Source organism: Lutjanus erythropterus, chromosome 3 (genome assembly GCF_056507025.1).
Source record: "Lutjanus erythropterus isolate fLutEry1 chromosome 3, fLutEry1.hap2, whole genome shotgun sequence".
In the NCBI taxonomy this organism is placed as follows: Eukaryota; Metazoa; Chordata; class Actinopteri; order Lutjaniformes; family Lutjanidae; genus Lutjanus; species Lutjanus erythropterus.
Window position 1 is genome coordinate 20,916 of NC_139319.1, and position 18,774 is coordinate 39,689.

Consider the following 18,774-nt stretch of genomic DNA (forward strand, 5'->3'; position numbering starts at 1 on the left):
AATGATCATGAAACGTTACAGGAGAAACTTGAAAAATAGGTCAAAGGTTGAAAAATATTTCTCAACTATTGAAAATTTTTCAAGGCTGTGATAGGATTAATTTATTGATTAATCGTGAAAATAATCGACTGCCAATAATCGATACTTGAAGCCCACCATGCAGCGGTGCAGCAGCCCACCTCGACACACCTGATGACATCACATTTACCTCAGTTTGAGTAAGTATTAGCAGGGCTCTGATTGGTCATGTGGCCTGACGTGGCTGCCAGAGGCTGAGATTATTACCCAGAATCCCCAGCAGTGACCTTTGAAACGAGGAGATTTCAGCTTTTGACTAAATATAGACTTGCTCTTTCAAAATAAGAGCTTACTGTAGAGAGCAGAGGATCTGAACTCTGATCAGTCATCAATCAGTCTGCTAAAGCATCCAATCAGAGAGCAAGATCAAATCTCAAACTATTTACTGATGAGTCCATCCACAGAATATTAATTAGAAACAAATATGATTATGGATTCACTGTCTAAGTGGTAAATTGATCAATTGATCAGTTTCTTCAGATTTTCTAAAAATCTTTGAACTGTCGGTCGGACTCAGGCTGTTATGTTATTGATAAATCTGCTGATTATTTGTAATAATTTTCTTAATCCTGGGGTGGATTAAGATATTTAATATTCAAACTGATTAAACTAATCAATAGGTCCAAACATATGTTTTTCACCATTTTCTGATATTTCATGTTTTCCAAAAACTTTTCCACCTTTACTGAATCCAGGACGAAGACAAGATCTTTAATGTTCAAACTGATCAACTTCTTTTAGGAGCAACAAAAGACTGTGACCCAAAACAGCTGTTTGGAACGTTCCACAGGTGAACAGGTGAGCTGGTAACAGGTGGCAGGATCATGATCGGGTATTAAAGGGGCGTCCTGGAAAGACTCAGTGGTTCACCAACATGGACGGGGTCAGATTCACCACTTTGTGAAAAACTGCAAACAGTCCAACAGTTTAAGAAAAACGAATCCAGAGAAATCTCTGCACGTAAGGAGCAAGACTGAAAACCAACACTGACTGTCTGTGACCTTTGACCCCTCAGGCAGCGCTGCATTAAAAACCCTCATCACTGTATAAAGGACACTACATGGACTCAGGAACACAGTTTGTCTCTGCATCTACAAATGTGAGTTCAGACTCAAAGACAAAGACACATATCAACAACATCCAGAGACACTGCAGACGTCTCTGGACCAGAGCTCATCTGAGACGGACGGACGCAAAGAGGAAAAGTGTCCTGTGGTCTGACGAGTCCACATTTCACACTGTTTTCACTGATCATGGACGTCGTGTCCTCCAGGCTGAAGAGGAAAAGGACCGTCCAGATTGTCCCCAGCACTGACTTCAACAGACAGCAGCTGTGATGTTTGGACGGATTCAGAGAGACACATGCTGCCATCACTGACGTCTTCTTCAGAGACGTCCCTGATTATTTCAGAGAGACGATGCTGAGACACGTTGTGGACGTGTTCCAACAGCGTGTCTTCATAGTAAAAGAGTTCAGGTCCTAGACTGACCTGGACCTGCAGTCCAGACCTGGACCTGCAGTCCAGACGTGTCTCCCATTGAAAATGTGTGGTGCATCATGAAGGACAAAATAGGACAACAGAGACTGTGGACTGTTGATCAGCTGAAGACGAATATCAAGAAAGAATGAGACAGAATTGACCTTTAAAACTTCAACAAACACTGACTGAGTGTTAGAAGAAAAGATGATGGATCACAGAGAGAAACATGAAACACAATGACTGCAGATTTACTACAAACATTAAAGCTGATCAGTTTGATCAATAAATCTCTGATCTTTGTTCTGGATTCAACTGAATATAAGTGGAAAGGTTTTGCCAAATCATTGCTTTCTCTTTTCATTTATGTTTTAAACAGCACAGTTTTTTAGAATCAGTGTTGTATTCTGATAATGAATGAATGTTTTCAGTGTTGCAGCTTGTTAAATGAGGATTTGCTCCTTTTCTTTGTTATTTCTGACAGTAAATGAAGAATCTTTGTGTTTTGAACTGCTGGTTGTCATTTTAGGAAACTGTGATGAACATTTTTCCATTTTTTGGCCAATAAAATAGAGTTGCTAGTTATTTTCACTGCCAATTAACATGTCAACAATTTTGCTCATTAATTGATAAATTAATCCCATCACAATCTTGCCAGTTGAAAAATATCAAATAATCTACTGATCATTAATTAATTACTTGTTTGTTCCATAAAATCTCAGAAAATTGTGAAAAATGTCAGTGTTTCCTAAAGTCCAAGAAACCAGAAAATAGTTGACGATTAATTAATTGTTTCAGCTCTAAATTAAATTAATTGTAATTGATTAATCATTAATTGTTGGAAGCTGTGTAAGCTTTAATGTCCAAAAATGTTCCTTAGTGTCCACAAACACATTGTGTCTCACCCGCATGACATCACGTCTCACCCGCATGACATCACGTCTCACCTGAATGACATCACGTCTCAACTGAGCGACATCACGCCTCACTTGAATGACATCACGTCTCACCTGCGTACATGTGGAAGGTGAGCCTCTCGATCAGTTTGAGGACCGTCCCAGCTTTGATGATGGGGATCCCAGACTTGGACTGGACGTTCTCCTCGAACACGACGTTCTCCTCAGAGTCGGGTTCTGCGAAGCGGTACACATCAGCACCAGGCAGTCTCATCTGCTCCTCCTTCTCCTCCTGCAGCATGGCCGAGTCCAGCATTCGCTCCAGCGTGCTGCGGTACTGCAGTGAGATCAGCGCCGCCATCCAGCCGTTCTTCTCCTCGGCCGACTTGGCTGCAAACACCACGCTGTTCCCATCCTTCAGGATGATCTCGAAAGCATGTCGGTACTCACCCTCCTTGTCATCCTTGTCATTGATCTGAACTTTGCGCATGAAGAACTTTTCTTTGAGGCGGTACTCCGCGGCGGAGCCGGCACCGGGCAGCCGTGGCGGGCCGTGGTTGGACTTGCAGCAGATCATCAGGCCATCAAACAGGAAGATGTGGCGCTCGTGTTTGGCGCCAACACGGGTCAGCGTGCCCTCCATGATGAACTCGTTACAACACTGGCCGATGTCCTTCCCCTCCCAGCCATCGATGTTCTTCTGGATCTCGTTCATCTTCTTGATTGCCAAGTGCTTACCCTTCATCTGATGGCTGTAGAATCGACACGCCGACTCACTGCACACCACAGAAGAAGAAGGAGGAGAAGAAGACGAGAGTTAATCAGGATGCTTCAGACTGGACTCACCAGGACCTCTCTTTGTTTAAATTAAAGGAACAGTTCAGTAGTTCTCACCCACAAAGATCAATTAACTAACTAACCAACTGAACAACACACTGAAAACATAAAACTACAAAACTGACTATCTGACTAAGTAACTGTCTAACTGATTCATAAACCAACGGACTAATTAACTGACCACCTAATTAAACACAAAGTAGCCAACTAAGCAATTAACTAACTGACTAACTGATTAACAAACTAACAAACTGACCACCCAATTACGAAAGTTGCCACCTCATGAACAGACAACTAGCTGATAAACTGACTGACTGACTGAACAACAAATTGAGAAAAAAACAACCTAAGTAACAAACCACCTGATCGACAAATTCTGTTTAATAAACTAACCATCTAATTAACCTAATTAAGTAACCAACTAACCAACTAACTGACTAACTAACCAACTAAGTTATTGGCTTTCTCAGTAAGTGACTAACTAGTTCTGATGATGAGTCTGCGGACAGCAGCAGACAGCCATCTGTGGACTTTTGTGTGGTTTTGTCTGCTCTGGTTTTCAGTTAGAATCATTAGACATCAATCAGTAAATCAACAAACATTATTGATCATAAATGATCAGCTCTACGTAGGGTTGAGTTAGTGCACTAATGATACATCTGGTGTTATTAGATTTATAGAAAATTATCTTCACAGGAACCATTTCAGTTCCAACTCAAAGTCCCTGTAACATCTCACACATCTGTCTCCATGACAACTGCTGTGCTGATGAAGGCCATGTGATCTGGCTGAAAGCTGTAAGTGTAAGTGGACTTTGAGCTGGAATAGTTAAAGATGATGGATGTATGATACCGATCGTACGGTGTTAATAAAGGCTGTTATTGACACCTTCACACTTTGTTCCTTTAACTCATCATTGGGTTGGTTTTCTATCAGTCTATCACGTGACGGCAGACTGAGTTCTGATTGGGCAACGTGGGCGGGGGTCTGTACAAACCAGCGAGGCTGCCGCTCCAACAGGAAGTCACAGCAGGAAGACCTCCAACCTCAGCTTGGACAAACAGCTGGACTGTGACACAAAGACATGGTGACATCATCATCATTGCTGTGACATCATCTGTTTCTGTATTGGCGGAGATCGTGTTGACGTCCAGCAGAAAGTCAGTCATGTGACCTCTTGCCGCTCAGGTGTTCACACCGACACTGCAGATGTGCTAACACCTCTGACAGCTACATGTTAACATGAGCACACTAACAGGCTAACAATGAAAATGCTAACATGCTAAAGTTTAGCAGTTTTACTGTTTCCTGTGTCCACCATCTTAGCTTAGCATGTTAGCATGCCTGTGTCCTGCACAGGTGTTAATATGCAGAGCAGCTCCATGTTGAGTATTTGTTGTAGTCCTTTCAATGCAATCAATACTAATCAAACACACTGTTCAATACACATGTTCCCCAAAAACAAGTGAGACTGAAGTCCAGAGATCAACCAATACGATATAAAAAAACTTGATAGAACTGATAAAAAGCAATTATTTTCATTATCGATTAATCAATCACTTTCTCCACTAATCGATTAATTGATCCTGTCTCAATCATGTGACAGGTTGTGACCTATTTTTCAACTAATGATTATTTTTTCCACTTATAAAAAGATTTATCTGTGTAACTCTACTGAAGTTAAGTGAGGTCAATTTCATAATCCAATCAATTATCAATAATACTAATATTATTGATAATATTTTAAGCCATTTTGAGAGTTTTTAAGGAGCTGCAGAAACTGTGAGGTGTCCTGTTCCTTTAACAGCAGCAGCAGCTCACTAATCAGTTTACAACATAAACCCCTGAGGTATGTTAACACACTGTTTCACAACAACCACATCAACACCTCCACCAGCTCCACCAGGAGCCTCCAGCCACCTCCATCTAAAACTACGGCCTCCATCTAAAACTACGGCCTCCATCTAAAACTACGGCCTCCATCAGGAGCCTCCAACCACCTCCACCAGCCTGCCTCTCACACCCCAACCTGCTGCTCAAACACAAAGAAAAAACTGAAGTCACCTACGTCCTCATATCCACCTGCCAATCATCCACCCGTCTGTCTGTCCGTCTGTCCTCTCCTGTCTCCTTCTTCTTCTTCTTCAGGTGTTCAGAATGTTTAAATGTAGAGACTTTATTGAACAGACAGAGAGCAGCAGTGGTTCTCCTCTCCTCTGTGTTCTTTTCTTTCTAACAAACAGAGAACAATAAGCAGCCGGACAGCACCGCCCAGAACCTGACGACACTTCCCTCCAACAACACCACCCTAACCCTCCACCACCCCCTACTGCTCTATTTCTGTCCAGGGAAGCAGAGAGGATGGGAGGAGTCCAGCACACTGCTGTGTGTGTGTGTGTGTGTGTGTGTGTGTGTGTGTGTGTGTGTGTGTATATGCTGCAATTTAACATCAGTTCTATAAATCTAAAGTCACATGACAACATGGATATCACTTCAAGAACCCCCAGAATCTCAAGAACCCCGAGAACATCCTCAAGGATCCCTAAAACCAAAGGGCCAATGTAACGTCCATGAGTTCTGGAAACTCACTCACATAAGCTACCCACGGAAACTATTAGCCTGACTTAGCATAACGACTGGCAGCAGATAGAATGTGTTAGCCTAGCTTAGCCTAAAAGCTGGAAGCTTATGGAAAGTGTTAGCCTGACTTAGCATAACGACTGGCAGCAGATAGAATGTGTTAGCCTAGCTTAGCCTAAAAGCTGGAAGCTTATGGAAAGTGTTAGCCTGACTTAGCATAACGACAGGCAGCAGATAGAATGTGTTAGCCTAGCTTAGCCTAAAAGCTGGAAGCTTATGGAAAGTGTTAGCCTGACTTAGCATAACGACTGGCAGCAGATAGAATGTGTTAGCCTAGCTTAGCCTAAAAGCTGGAAGCTTATGGAAAGTGTTAGCCTGACTTAGCATAACGACAGGCAGCAGATAGAATGTGTTAGCCTAGCTTAGCCTAAAAGCTGGAAGCTTATGGAAAATGTTAGCCTGACTTAGCATAACGACAGGCAGCAGATAGAATGTGTTAGCCTAGCTTAGCCTAAAAGCTGGAAGCTTATGGAAAGTGTTAGCCTGACTTAGCATAACGACTGGCAGCAGATAGAATGTGTTAGCCTAGCTTAGCCTAAAAGCTGGAAGCTTATGGAAAGTGTTAGCCTGACTTAGCATAACGACTTGCAGCAGATAGAATGTGTTAGCCTAGCTTAGCCTAAAAGCTGGAAGCTTATGGAAAGTGTTAGCCTGACTTAGCATAACGACTGGCAGCAGATAGAATGTGTTAGCCTAGCTTAGCCTAAAAGCTGGAAGCTTATGGAAACTATTAGCCTGACTTAGCATAACGACAGGCAGCAGATAGAATGTGTTAGCCTAGCTTAGCCTAAAAGCTGGAAGCTTATGGAAAATGTTAGCCTGACTTAGCATAACGACTGGCAGCAGATAGAATGTGTTAGCCTAGCTTAGCCTAAAAGCTGGAAGCTTATGGAAAGTGTTAGCCTGACTTAGCATAACGACAGGCAGCAGATAGAATGTGTTAGCCTAGCTTAGCCTAAAAGCTGGAAGCTTATGGAAAGTGTTAGCCTGACTTAGCATAACGACTGGCAGCAGATAGAATGTGTTAGCCTAGCTTAGCCTAAAAGCTGGAAGCTTATGGAAAGTGTTAGCCTGACTTAGCATAACGACTGGCAGCAGATAGAATGTGTTAGCCTAGCTTAGCCTAAAAGCTGGAAGCTTATGGAAAGTGTTAGCCTGACTTAGCATAACGACTGGCAGCAGATAGAATGTGTTAGCCTAGCTTAGCCTAAAAGCCGGAAGAAGGTGGGCAGTGTTAGCCCAGTTTAGCATAAACACTGGAAGCTTATGGAAGGTGTTAGCCTAGCTCAGTTAGTTGTGTCTCCACCAACAGCAGCTGAATGACAAGTGGAGGGGTGGAGCTACCTGTGCAGATGTGTGTGTGTGTACAGGTGTGTATCTCAGGTGGGACGTACCTGAGCCTCCTCTTGGCCAGGCTCCTGGAGCAGATCCTCTCCATGCTGCTCTGCAGGTTGAGCAGAGCTGTGATGGCCTGCTTCAGGCACTCTTTATCCTCCTCATCTTCACTCTTCTCCTCCAGTTGCTATGGAAACAGTATAAACATGTCAGTCACACCTGAGAGGTGTTATTGCCAGCAGGCACAGATGAAGCCCCAACCACCACAGTAGGGCTGGCTAGGGATGGTGTCGAGTCAAAACAGGTCACATGACTATTTGACTTTCCAGGCACTGCCGCCTCACCTTGAGGATCTCGAACAGGTGCAGACAGTGGTACACAGGTGTGAGCAGCAGTCTGGGCAAAACGTACTGAACAGCCTCTTTAAAGCCTTCACAGATGGACTGGAGACACAGAGTGACACAAAGATCATCATAACAATGCATTTATAGGCACCTTTCTTGACACTCAAGGTCACCTTACATCATCATCATCATCATCATCATCATCAGTGTGACAAGCTGCTGATTCAGTCTGTTTCTTTGATGGATCTTCTGAACATGGCTGAACGCAAACTGGATGATGTCATCACCGTCATCACACAGGTTTATGTTCTGATTTATTTACACTTTGTTTCTGTCTCTAAATACTACATTACCCATAAGCCTTGGCTGCAGCTAATTAATGTGCCTGATCTGCCATGTGACTGTAGATGCTCCCATAATGCATAAGAAAGGTGTAATTAACCTTAATAAGCACTGTTCACACTTTAGATGCAGTATCCCAAAAATGCACGTGTTAACAGTTCTTATTAACACATAAGCATCTTATAACTGCTGTATTACCCCTTAATTAATGCTTATTACAGCACCTTAATATAAAGTGTTATATTTATATGCATTTGTTTACTTCTTCAGTATTATTGTCAATAATTTATTTCTTTAATAAAATATTTTAGGGGAAATGATCCTCAGGGCGTCACGGTGGTTCAGTGGTCGGCGCTGCCGCCTGAGTTCGATCCTCCAGCTGGATCAGGGTCTTTCTGTGCAGAGTTTGCATGTTCTCCCCGTGTCTGCGTGGGTTCTCTCCGGGTTCTCCGGCTTCCTCCCACAGTCCACAGACATGCATGCAGGTTAACTGGTGACTCTAAATTGCCCGTAGGTGTGAATGTGAGTGTCAGTGGTTGTTTGCAATGAACTGGCGACTTGTCCAGGGTGAACCCCGCCTCTCACCCAATGACAGCTGGGATAGACTCCACCCCCCGCGACCCTTCAGGAATGAATGAAATGACCCTCACCTTTCTTCAGGTCAGTCTATATCAGAACTGAATTATATTCATGTTTGTAATATTAAGATAACCAGGACAGTTTAAGAACGTTTTACAACAGACAGCAAACTGAATAGCGACAGACAGCGAGGAGGTGAAGAAGAGAAATGGCGTCTGTACATCTCATCAGAGTTTATAAGTAACAGACAAGTGCTTATAACAGAGACTCCAGTCTGCAGTGTAGTTCACAGAACTGATACCATGTTCCCATGTTCTCTCTCTGCTGCCAGTCTGCATCACTGCTTTTTGAGGGTTTTTTTGTTTGTTTTTTACCTGGTGTCAGGTGGTGCTGCAGCTATCCAATCAGGTACCTCGACCGCAGAAAAAAACCTTTGATCCTCATTTGAGGTTCCAAAATCAAAACCAGACTTTGTGGAGGCATCAGACCAGTTTGATCACCTCATAGTGTCTTAACAACAGGTGAACCCATGATTGATCTACAGCTGTAACAACTGAGTGAATAATCAATTATTAATAAATTATTAAATTAATGGCCAACTATTTTCATAATTGATTCATCAGAATCATTTTTAAAGAAAAAAAAGTCAAAATTTTCTGATTCTACTTCATACTTTAGAAAACACCGATCAACATTTTCTGGACCAAACAACTAATCAATTACTGGAGAAAATGATCGTCAGATTGATCACTAGGTGAAACATAAGTCCAAACGTAAAAAAAACAGGTGGCGCAGCCCAAACGTAAAAAAAACAGGTGGCGCAGCCCACCAGTTTTCACGTTTGGACTTATGTTTCAGCTGACAAGATTGTGACAGGATTAAATAATTGATTAACCAACAGATTGAGCAACAATTAAAATAATAGTAGGGCTGCAACGGATCGCGGTCGACCCGTGTCCCGTACGGATCGCGGTCGACCCGTGTCTCGTACGGATCACGGTTGACCCGTGTCTCGTACCCGTCACGGTCGACCCGTGTCTCGTACGGATCTCGGTCGACCCGTGTCTCGTACGGATCTCGGTCGACCCGTGTCTCGTACGGATCACAGTTGACCCGTGTCTCGTACGGATCACGGTCGACCCGTGTCCCGTACGGATCACGGTCGACCCGTGTCTCGTACGGATCACGGTCGACCCGTGTCCCGTACGGATCACAGCTGACCCGTGTCTCGTACGGATCGCGGTCGACCCATGTCTCGTACGGATCACAGTTGACCCGTGTCTCGTACGGATCACGGTCGACCCGTGTCCCGTACGGATCACGGTCGACCCGTGTCTCGTACGGATCACGGTCGACCCGTGTCCCGTACGGATCACAGCTGACCCGTGTCTCGTACGGATCGCGGTCGACCCATGTCTCGTACGGATCACAGTTGACCCGTGTCTCGTACGGATCGCGGTCGACCCGTGTCTCGTACGGATCGCGGTCGACCCATGTCTCGTACGGATCACAGTTGACCCGTGTCTCGTACGGATCACGGTCGACCCGTGTCTCGTACGGATCACGGTCGACCCGTGTCTCGTACGGATCACAGCTGACCCGTGTCTCGTACGGATCACGGTCGACCCGTGTCCCGTACGGATCACAGCTGACCCGTGTCTCGTACGGATCGCGGTCGACCCATGTCTCGTACGGATCACAGTTGACCCGTGTCTCGTACGGATCGCGGTCGACCCGTGTCTCGTACGGATCGCGGTCGACCCATGTCTCGTACGGATCACAGTTGACCCGTGTCTCGTACGGATCACGGTTGACCCGTGTCTCGTACGGATCACGGTCGACCCGTGTCTCGTACGGATCACAGCTGACCCGTGTCTCGTACGGATCACAGTTGACCCGTGTCTCGTACGGATCACGGTCGACCCGTGTCTCGTACGGATCACAGCTGACCCGTGTCTCGTACGGATCACAGTTGACCCGTGTCTCGTACGGATCACGGTCGACCCGTGTCTCGTACGGATCACAGCTGACCCGTGTCTCGTACGGATCACAGTTGACCCGTGTCTCGTACGGATCGCGGTTGACCCGTGTCTCGTACGGATCATGGTCGACCCGTGTCTCGTACGGATCACAGTTGACCCGTGTCTCATACGGATCGCGGTTGACCCGTGTCTCGTACGGATCGTCCTCTACGGTTCTGACCACATGTGAGCATCATAGTTTTTCTGTCACTGTTAGTTCTGTATCAGTTCTAAAAGCTGAAGTCTCCATGCAGAGCTGCAGTGAACAGAAGGACAGACGCTGCTGTGTGCAGCTCAGCTCTCAGTTAAAAGTCGTCACGTCGCCTCGAGTGAAATCCAGACCATAACTTTTTTCACTGATGTAACTCTGCTGTCACCATAGAAACAGATCATCAAACTTTGGTGATGTCATGTCTTAACTTGTCCACAGCTCCTCTCTGCTCACCGCTGCAGCTCTGTCTCACCCCGTCTGTCACACAGTGTGTCTGCTGATTGATCATCACTTCTAACCAATCAGATGTGCTGCTGTAGGCGGGACATTGAGCCAGACTACAGAGTGTAGTTGTGTATTATACTGTACAGTGTATAATGATCTAATATATGTATAGTATATACATAGTACAGCACTGTATAAGTTTGAAGTTTTTAATATTATTACCATTATCATTACTGTGATCATTATTATTACATCACATCACTATGGTGATAATTACAGACAGACAAAGATCAAAGACAAGTGCATTTTTAAATAATTTAACTCTAATCCCAAACTTTTTTCTGTTTTGCTGATCTGAAAAATGATCCGATCTGAACCGGGAGGTTTTTGATCCGTTGCAGTCCTTAGAGGAGGTCATGGCCTGTCAGACATATGAGGGCAGGGCTTACCTGCAGGTGGAAGGCAGCTCCTGGTTTGGACACCTGACCCAGGAAGTGTTCATGGAAACCAGAGCGCAGAATGTCCTGAGTGTACGTCTCATAGGGGTCAAAGGCCAACTCCTGTCAACCAATCACACCGAGGCAGAGCTAATCATTATCTGATGTCATCTAACAGCCGCGTCATATTGATCTTAAAAACAAACAAACAAACAAAAACGCTGTCTGTACAGACAGGTACAAGTACAGACGGTACAGACAGGCGGAGGTACAGACGGTACAGACAGGTAAAGGTGTAGATAGGTACACATATATTTCATGTTTGTCGTTCATTTGGGGTTTTCTTACTGGTAAAGCCTCTCAGTGGGCAACAGCTTTGTGGGAGAGGAAGTCTTTTCTTCTTATCCCTTGTTCACTGCTGAAATGAAAAAAGTTTTCGACCATCCTATTCGGGTTAAAGACGCAGCTAACCATCTCCTCTCCCGCTGTCAGGCTTCCAGGTTGGTAGCAGAGTTTAGGATTCTGGTGGCAGAGAGCGGGTGGGATGTAGCTTTGTGTTTGTACATGGGTTAGCTGAGAACATTACGGATGAGTTAGCAGCAAGGGATGAGACAGATTGTTTAGACTCCCTTATTTTTCTGTCCATTTGCTTAGACAACCGCCTTCACGAACGCCGTAGGGAGAGAGCCAGCTGCCTACACACCCCAACTTCTCCCTTTCAGTCAAAATCAGGCCCCTGGGTTATCCCTGACAACCAGCCCCTCTGCTCCTCAGTTCCACCCTCCATGGAAGAACCCGTGCAGTTGGAACGTGCTCGCCTCTCTCCTTCAGAGCGCCAACGGCAGGTCCAGGCGGGCTTGAGTATTTACTGTGGCAAGGCCGATCACTTCCTCGCCTCTTGTCCCAGCCTGCCAAAAGATTAGGCTCATCAAGAACTGGAGGGGCCCTGATGAGCCACACCTCCTCCTCTCCGTCTGCTCCTCGCTCCTGTATACAGCTTAATGCCTCCGTCGGGTGCTGTGATATTCTATACCTGTTTTTGCTTTGGTGGATTCTGGGGCAGATGATAACTTTATTGACTAAAGCTGGGATCCCTGTCTGCACCTTGGATGGAAAGCTGTTGGTCCACGTAACACATCACACTGTCCCCCTGAACCTCATCCTCTCAGGTAATCATCGTGAGTCCATAAAGCCGCTAGTTATTCCCTCATGCTCCTGTAGTCCGAGGACAGCTCTGGCTTAAACATCACACCACCATATTGCTCGGTCCACTGGTTCTATTGTTAGTTGGAGCAGATTTTGTCATTATCACTGCCTCCAGTCAGCTCTAGCTCCCACTCAGTTAACTGCTGCCCCCACAGTTACGCCTCCTGATCTCTCTCTAGTTCCTCCTCACCACCTCCTCCTCCTCTCATCCACATCAGAGAGGGAGACGAATGGAAAACTGCCTTTAATATCCCACTGGGTCATTCTGAGTATCTTGTTATGCCCTTTGGCCTCATCAACACCCCTGTGGTTTTTAAAGCCGTGGTCAACGACGTCCTTCGTGACATACTGAATCGCTTAATTTTTATGTATCTGGATGACATACTCATCTTCTCCCAGAATATGGAAGAACACATTCAACATGTCAGCTTAGTGCTTCATTGCCTCCTGGAGAACAAACTGTTTGTAAAAGCTGAAAAGTGTGAATTCCATGTAACTTCTGTCGGCTTTCTGGGCTTCGTAATCGAGCAGGTGCAGGTGAAGACGGATCCAACAAAGGTTCAGGCGGTGGCAGAGCGTCCAAGACCCACCTCCAGGAAACAGTTGCAGCGGTGCCTAGAATTTGCCAATTTCTACAGATGTGTGTGTGTGTGCGCGTGCGTGCGTGCGTGTGTGTGTGTGTGTGTGTGTGTGTGTGTGTGTGTGTGACCTCCACAGCTGCATGCCATCGCTTCATCAGCATCGTGATACACTTCAGGCAACTCAGTTCTTTGTATTGTTGAAGTGATTCCAGTGTTTTTCCTTGTGCTTCTTTATACTCATGTCTCCTCTCCTGTGCCTCAGGATCCAGCCGACATCTCAACCGCCAGCCCTCTTCAATCACCGCACCCGTTCATTCCACCACTCGTCTGCCTGCCTGTCCTCTGCCTTCGCCATCACCCCCCCACCCTTGTTTGTTCCAATAAATCCCCTTATTGTGTTCAACTGCCTGTGATGTTAGAGTCTGCATTCAGGTCCAAAACAACAGCCATAACAGACGGTACAGCTACAGTACGGTGCGGACAGGTACACACAGGCACAGAAAGGTAGAGGTACAGATGGTACAGACAGGTAGAGGTACTGACCGTACAGATAGAGACAGGTAGAGGTACAAACAGCACAGCTACAGACCAACACAGACAGGTAGAGGTATAGACAGGTACAGAAAGGGAGTGGTTCAGACAGGTACAGGTACAGGTACAGAAAGGCACAGACAGGTAGAGGTATAGACAGGTACAGACCTCAGCCAGGTCCTCGAAGCAGCTCCCCACCAGAGGATGAGGACTGCCTTCATCTGTCATCTCCACTGTGTCCTCAATCAGACCCAACAGCTTCACAGTCACCTCGTGGATATCGACGATTCGACTGAAGATACTGTCCACATCCTGATCAGTCAGAAAGGTGATCAGTAAGACAGGTGATCGGTCGAAAGGTGATCATTCAGAAAGGACATCAATCAGACAGGTCATCAGTCAGACAGGTGATCAGGTGACAGGTACGTACGTGCTGGGAGAAGAGCATGGGGCTGGAGTTGAAGGGCTCTCTGAACACCTTGATGAGCAGGTTGAGCTGTCTCAGGTACTGTCGCCCGTCTGACATGAAGCTTCTCACCAGCTCATAGTAACTCTGCTCCTCATTGGCTGACGGCTCCTCATCCATCAGAGGGAAGCCACTGATGTCCTCCTCGTCCTGGTGGAACATGTCCATCAGCACCTGCACATACACAGGTGAGACAGACAGGTGAGACCAATTTCCATTCTTATTGGGCCCACTTGTTCTCCCACACATCCAAACACACTAACTGTGTTGGGTTTAGACCTACAACAGTTAATTGAATAATTGATTAATAATTGACCATTAATTTTTATTGTTTCAAGTCCAAATTCTGTTTTCAGCTTCTTAATGTCAAAATTTATAATATAATATCGGAGGATGTCATCTTTGTCTTTGATCAACATTTTATTGACCAAACAAATAACTGATTAGTGGAAAAATTATTGCCAGATTGATTACTAGTTGAAAATTAAACAAACATGTGGAAACAAGTGCAGCACACAGAGGTGTGTTACGATTGAAATGAAAAATGTCAGAGTCCAACAGTCCAAGATGACATGGTCAGAAACCAGAAAATATTCACTTTTAAGAAAATAAAATCAATGAGTTTTGACATTTTTTCTTTAAAAAATGACTCAAACTGATTAAGTGATTACAGTTAGTGATTAACTTAATAATCAATGATTAAATAAATTGTTGCAGCTCAAATCCACAACAGCCATCTCATCGTGTCCCTTGTACACGACAGTAAACATCTAAAATGTGTTAGAAAATTTTTAAGTTTTAATCCAAATTTAAAAGTTGTCATTGAACCAGGCGTGTTTGTGTTCCCACATTTATTACATGACACTATTCCACGGACCCATCATAAAAAATCCACGTCATTTGCTTTGATGATATGCAACAAAACCTCTCTGAGTCTGAGCCGAGCTCTTAAATCCACTAAAGGCGCCCAACGCTCGGATTCTGAAATACACCCATTGCTTTAAATGACAGAAGAGGCAATGAAAGCATCTCAACGCGCATCAAACTGCCTTGACACTCGCACTTCAAACTCACTTCAATTTTTGAGCGTCATATGAGGTACAGAGCTTTTTTCTGCAGCTGTAGTTCATGTTTGAGGAGAGTTAAATGAAATAAAAAAGACATGGATGTGAGTAGCGAGTTCTTTTGGAGCTGCAGCTCCACCTGAAACCAGGTAACAGAAAATGTGTAAACATGATATAAAAACTTTTTATGATCATGAATCATGTTACAGAAGTCTTCTGTGGTTTGTTAATTACTCCAATCAGATTGTTCCTAACTGTGAGGGAGGCGAGAGAGACAGCAGAGAGGAGAGAGAGAGAGTGAAGTGTCGATGTGAATCCTGATGTTACTGTGCAGTTCGGTGGTTTATACACTGCAGACTGGAGTCTCATCTCCTCCATGAAACATCTGTCACAGCTGCATTATTGTAAGTCATGATAAAGCGTCCATGCGCCGTCTCTCACCCTCAGTTTGCTGTCTGCTGTGGTCTAAAACATCCTCGCTGATGTCAGAGTGACACCAATGCAAATGATCCTGCTGCATTAATACAAAAACACTGAATAAGGATTTTTCTCCTCAGAGGACAATATTTCATTAAAGAAATAAACTATTATTAACAATAATGATACTAAATTCAATATAAAGTGCATATAAATAATGACCTTTTCCTAAAGTACTGCTGGTTCTATGGTGTTGGAAATTTTAAATCTGAATCCTGCAGGGCACCACTGACTTGTGTCTATTGAAGCTTTTAATGTGTTTTGACCTTGAGATCCAAAATGACCCTTTAAAACACTGAAGTTTCACAGTAACAGAAACAAACTAATTGCTGGAGGCAGCGGCTCTGCCGTGTGGACAGACACCTTCTATCAAATGTGTTTTATTTTGGGGAAAATAGGGCTGAAATTACAGTAACTGCAAAAAGGTGTAGCGAGACCAGAGCAAACCAACTTCAGTTACTGTATTCTAACATGTCAAATATCTGCAAGAAAATAAAGAAATATCTTAACTATGTGCATTATACTACTATACTGTACATGACAACAGCATAGAAAAATACTGAAATAAGGACCGAGTCAGAAAATGCAACAGGTTTGATGGTATTTAATAATTTTCTGTTGCAACATAATGCCATTTATATTTAAATTTTTATTTTATTAGAATAAAATATAATAAATGTTAGTAGCTTCAAATTAGAGTTGGCGATATGTTAAAATTTTCCAAACGACCATCGTCAGGCCATCAATCATCGATTAGAGATATCTTTGTCCCCCCTCCCACCACCTCCAGTCCTCTCGGGTCTCAGATGTGTGCAGGTGAATTCACTACACTACGTACATTCACTAGGTCCAATAAACAAAATAAACTGACAAACTGTTAAGACATTAAATATTCTCACACTCATTTTCCTTTCTTAGATTATTTTTTGGGCTTTAGCCTTTATTTTGATAGTGACAGCTGAAGATATGACAGGAAGGGGGGCAGAGAGGGGGGGGATGACATGAGCCAATGGGCCACAGGCGGGAATCGAACCAGCAGCCTCAGTACACGGGACAAACCAACAGAGCTATAGGAGCTGCACTCCTCCTTTTTGAACGGAGAAATACAACCATACACCTAAATTCAAGTTTCTCTCTTTTACTAAATGAAGATAAGCTGGATATGTTGAGCAGAAAAATGTCATCTGCACTCGGCTCAAACACCGGCTCAGTCTACAACAAGGGTCCCTAACACGCGGACCGCGGTCCGAGTCCGGACCCACACGCCGTCCTGTACGGACCCACACGCCGTCCTGTACGGACCCACACGCCGTCCTGTACGGACCCACACGCCGTCCTGTACGGACCCACACGCCGTCCTATACGGACCCACACGCCGTCCTGTACGGACCCACACGCCGTCCTGTACGGACCCACACGCCGTCCTATACGGACCCACACGCCGTCCTGTACGGACCTATAACCAATAAGTTATTAAGAGATTTTAAATTTTGACGAGACGCTTCTATTTTAACTGGCGCAGCTTTTCTCGTCTTTCCGTCGTTGGTTTATCTGATCAGGAAACACACAGACCAACTGCAGAGAAGCTGCGTGTGGAGGAGACTGTTGCTAATGACAACACAAACTAACGTGATGGTTAATGACATCATCACCAACCAGATGCTCTTATAAAATTAAACAGCTGTATAAAGACATAAAACAGGAGAGTCTGTGTTTGTCTGAGAGAAACTTTCAGATCTTCTCACAGCAGAGTGAACAGGTGAGGGAGGAGAGGAGGACAGACTGATCAATAATCAATCACTGATACCGTCGTCCTCTCAGACTGATTAAAAAATAAAAATGACAAAGTTGGTGTCAAACCAAACCTGTGTTTCACACAAATAAAGTGTTTGTGTGAAACACTGCAGAGTGAAACATCGTGATGTTTACAGACAGTCTGTTGTCTGTAGTTTGACAGAGACAGAGGGTCGTGTCTAGAAGGGAACCCTAGATCCGTGAAAGATCGCGAGAGTTTGATTATTTTAGTAAAAAATAACGAACAAATAAAGAGTTACCTTCTAGACAAATCAGTTTAGTTTTGCTAAGGGACTACAAAACCCCTTCAGAAACACTTCCATTATAAGTTTTACACCGCAACATTTATACCGCGATAAATACCGTTACGGTGAAGGGATTCAATTTATACCGTGATATGAATTTTGGGTCATACCGCCCCGCCCTACTTGGGACATCACAAGCATACCGTGATATAATAATAAATGTCACATCTAAATAATGATAATAACAATAATGTACACTTGCCGGCCACTTCATTAGGTCTAGCTGTTAAACTGCTTGTTAACGCAAATATCTAATCAACCAATCACATGGCAGCAACTTAATGCATTCAGGCTCGTAGACATGATCAAGACGACCGGCTGAAGTTCAATCTGAGCATCAGAATGAGGAAGAAAGGTGATTTAAGTGACTTTGAACACGGCATGATCGTTGGTGCCAGACAGGCTGGTCTGAGTATTTATACTCACAACCATCTCTTTACAGAAAATATCCAGTGAATATCCAAAATGCCTCGTTAATGCCAGAGGTCAGAGGAGAATGGCCAGACTGGTTCGAGATAATACAGAGGCAACAGTAACTCAAATAACCACTTGTTGCAACCAAGGTATGATGACGACCATCTCTGAACACACAACACGTCGAACCTTGAAGCAGAAGGACTACAGCAGCAGAAGACCAACCCAGGTGCCATTTCCCTTAGTACCAACTGAGCGTCGTTTAAACTCCACGGCCTACCTGAGTATTGTTGCTGACCAGGTTCATCCCTTTATAACTACAGTGTACCATCTTCTGATGGCTACTTCCAGCAGGATGACACACCATGTCACAAAACTCTAATCACCTCATACTGGTTTCTGGTGTCTTGAACATGACAATGAGTTCACTGTTCTCCACTGGCCTCCACAGTCACCAGCTCTCAGTCCAACAGAACACCTGTGGGATGTGGTGGAACAGGAGATTTGCATCAT

General features: G+C 44.5%; 1 protein-coding gene across 1 annotated transcript in view; it reads right to left on the minus strand.

The window, feature by feature from the left end:
* The window catches only part of sos1 (son of sevenless homolog 1 (Drosophila)), a 62,530-nt gene that overhangs the window by 19,944 nt on the left and 23,812 nt on the right, over positions 1 to 18,774 (minus strand). The window contains exons 5-10 of the mRNA XM_084714492.1: positions 14,172 to 14,381; positions 13,910 to 14,053; positions 11,436 to 11,546; positions 7,609 to 7,707; positions 7,324 to 7,451; positions 2,567 to 3,228 (exon numbers count right to left, since the gene is read on the minus strand). Of these exons, the coding sequence (XP_084570618.1) occupies positions 2,567 to 3,228; positions 7,324 to 7,451; positions 7,609 to 7,707; positions 11,436 to 11,546; positions 13,910 to 14,053; positions 14,172 to 14,381 (1,354 nt within the window). The remainder of the gene's footprint in view (positions 1 to 2,566; positions 3,229 to 7,323; positions 7,452 to 7,608; positions 7,708 to 11,435; positions 11,547 to 13,909; positions 14,054 to 14,171; positions 14,382 to 18,774) is intronic.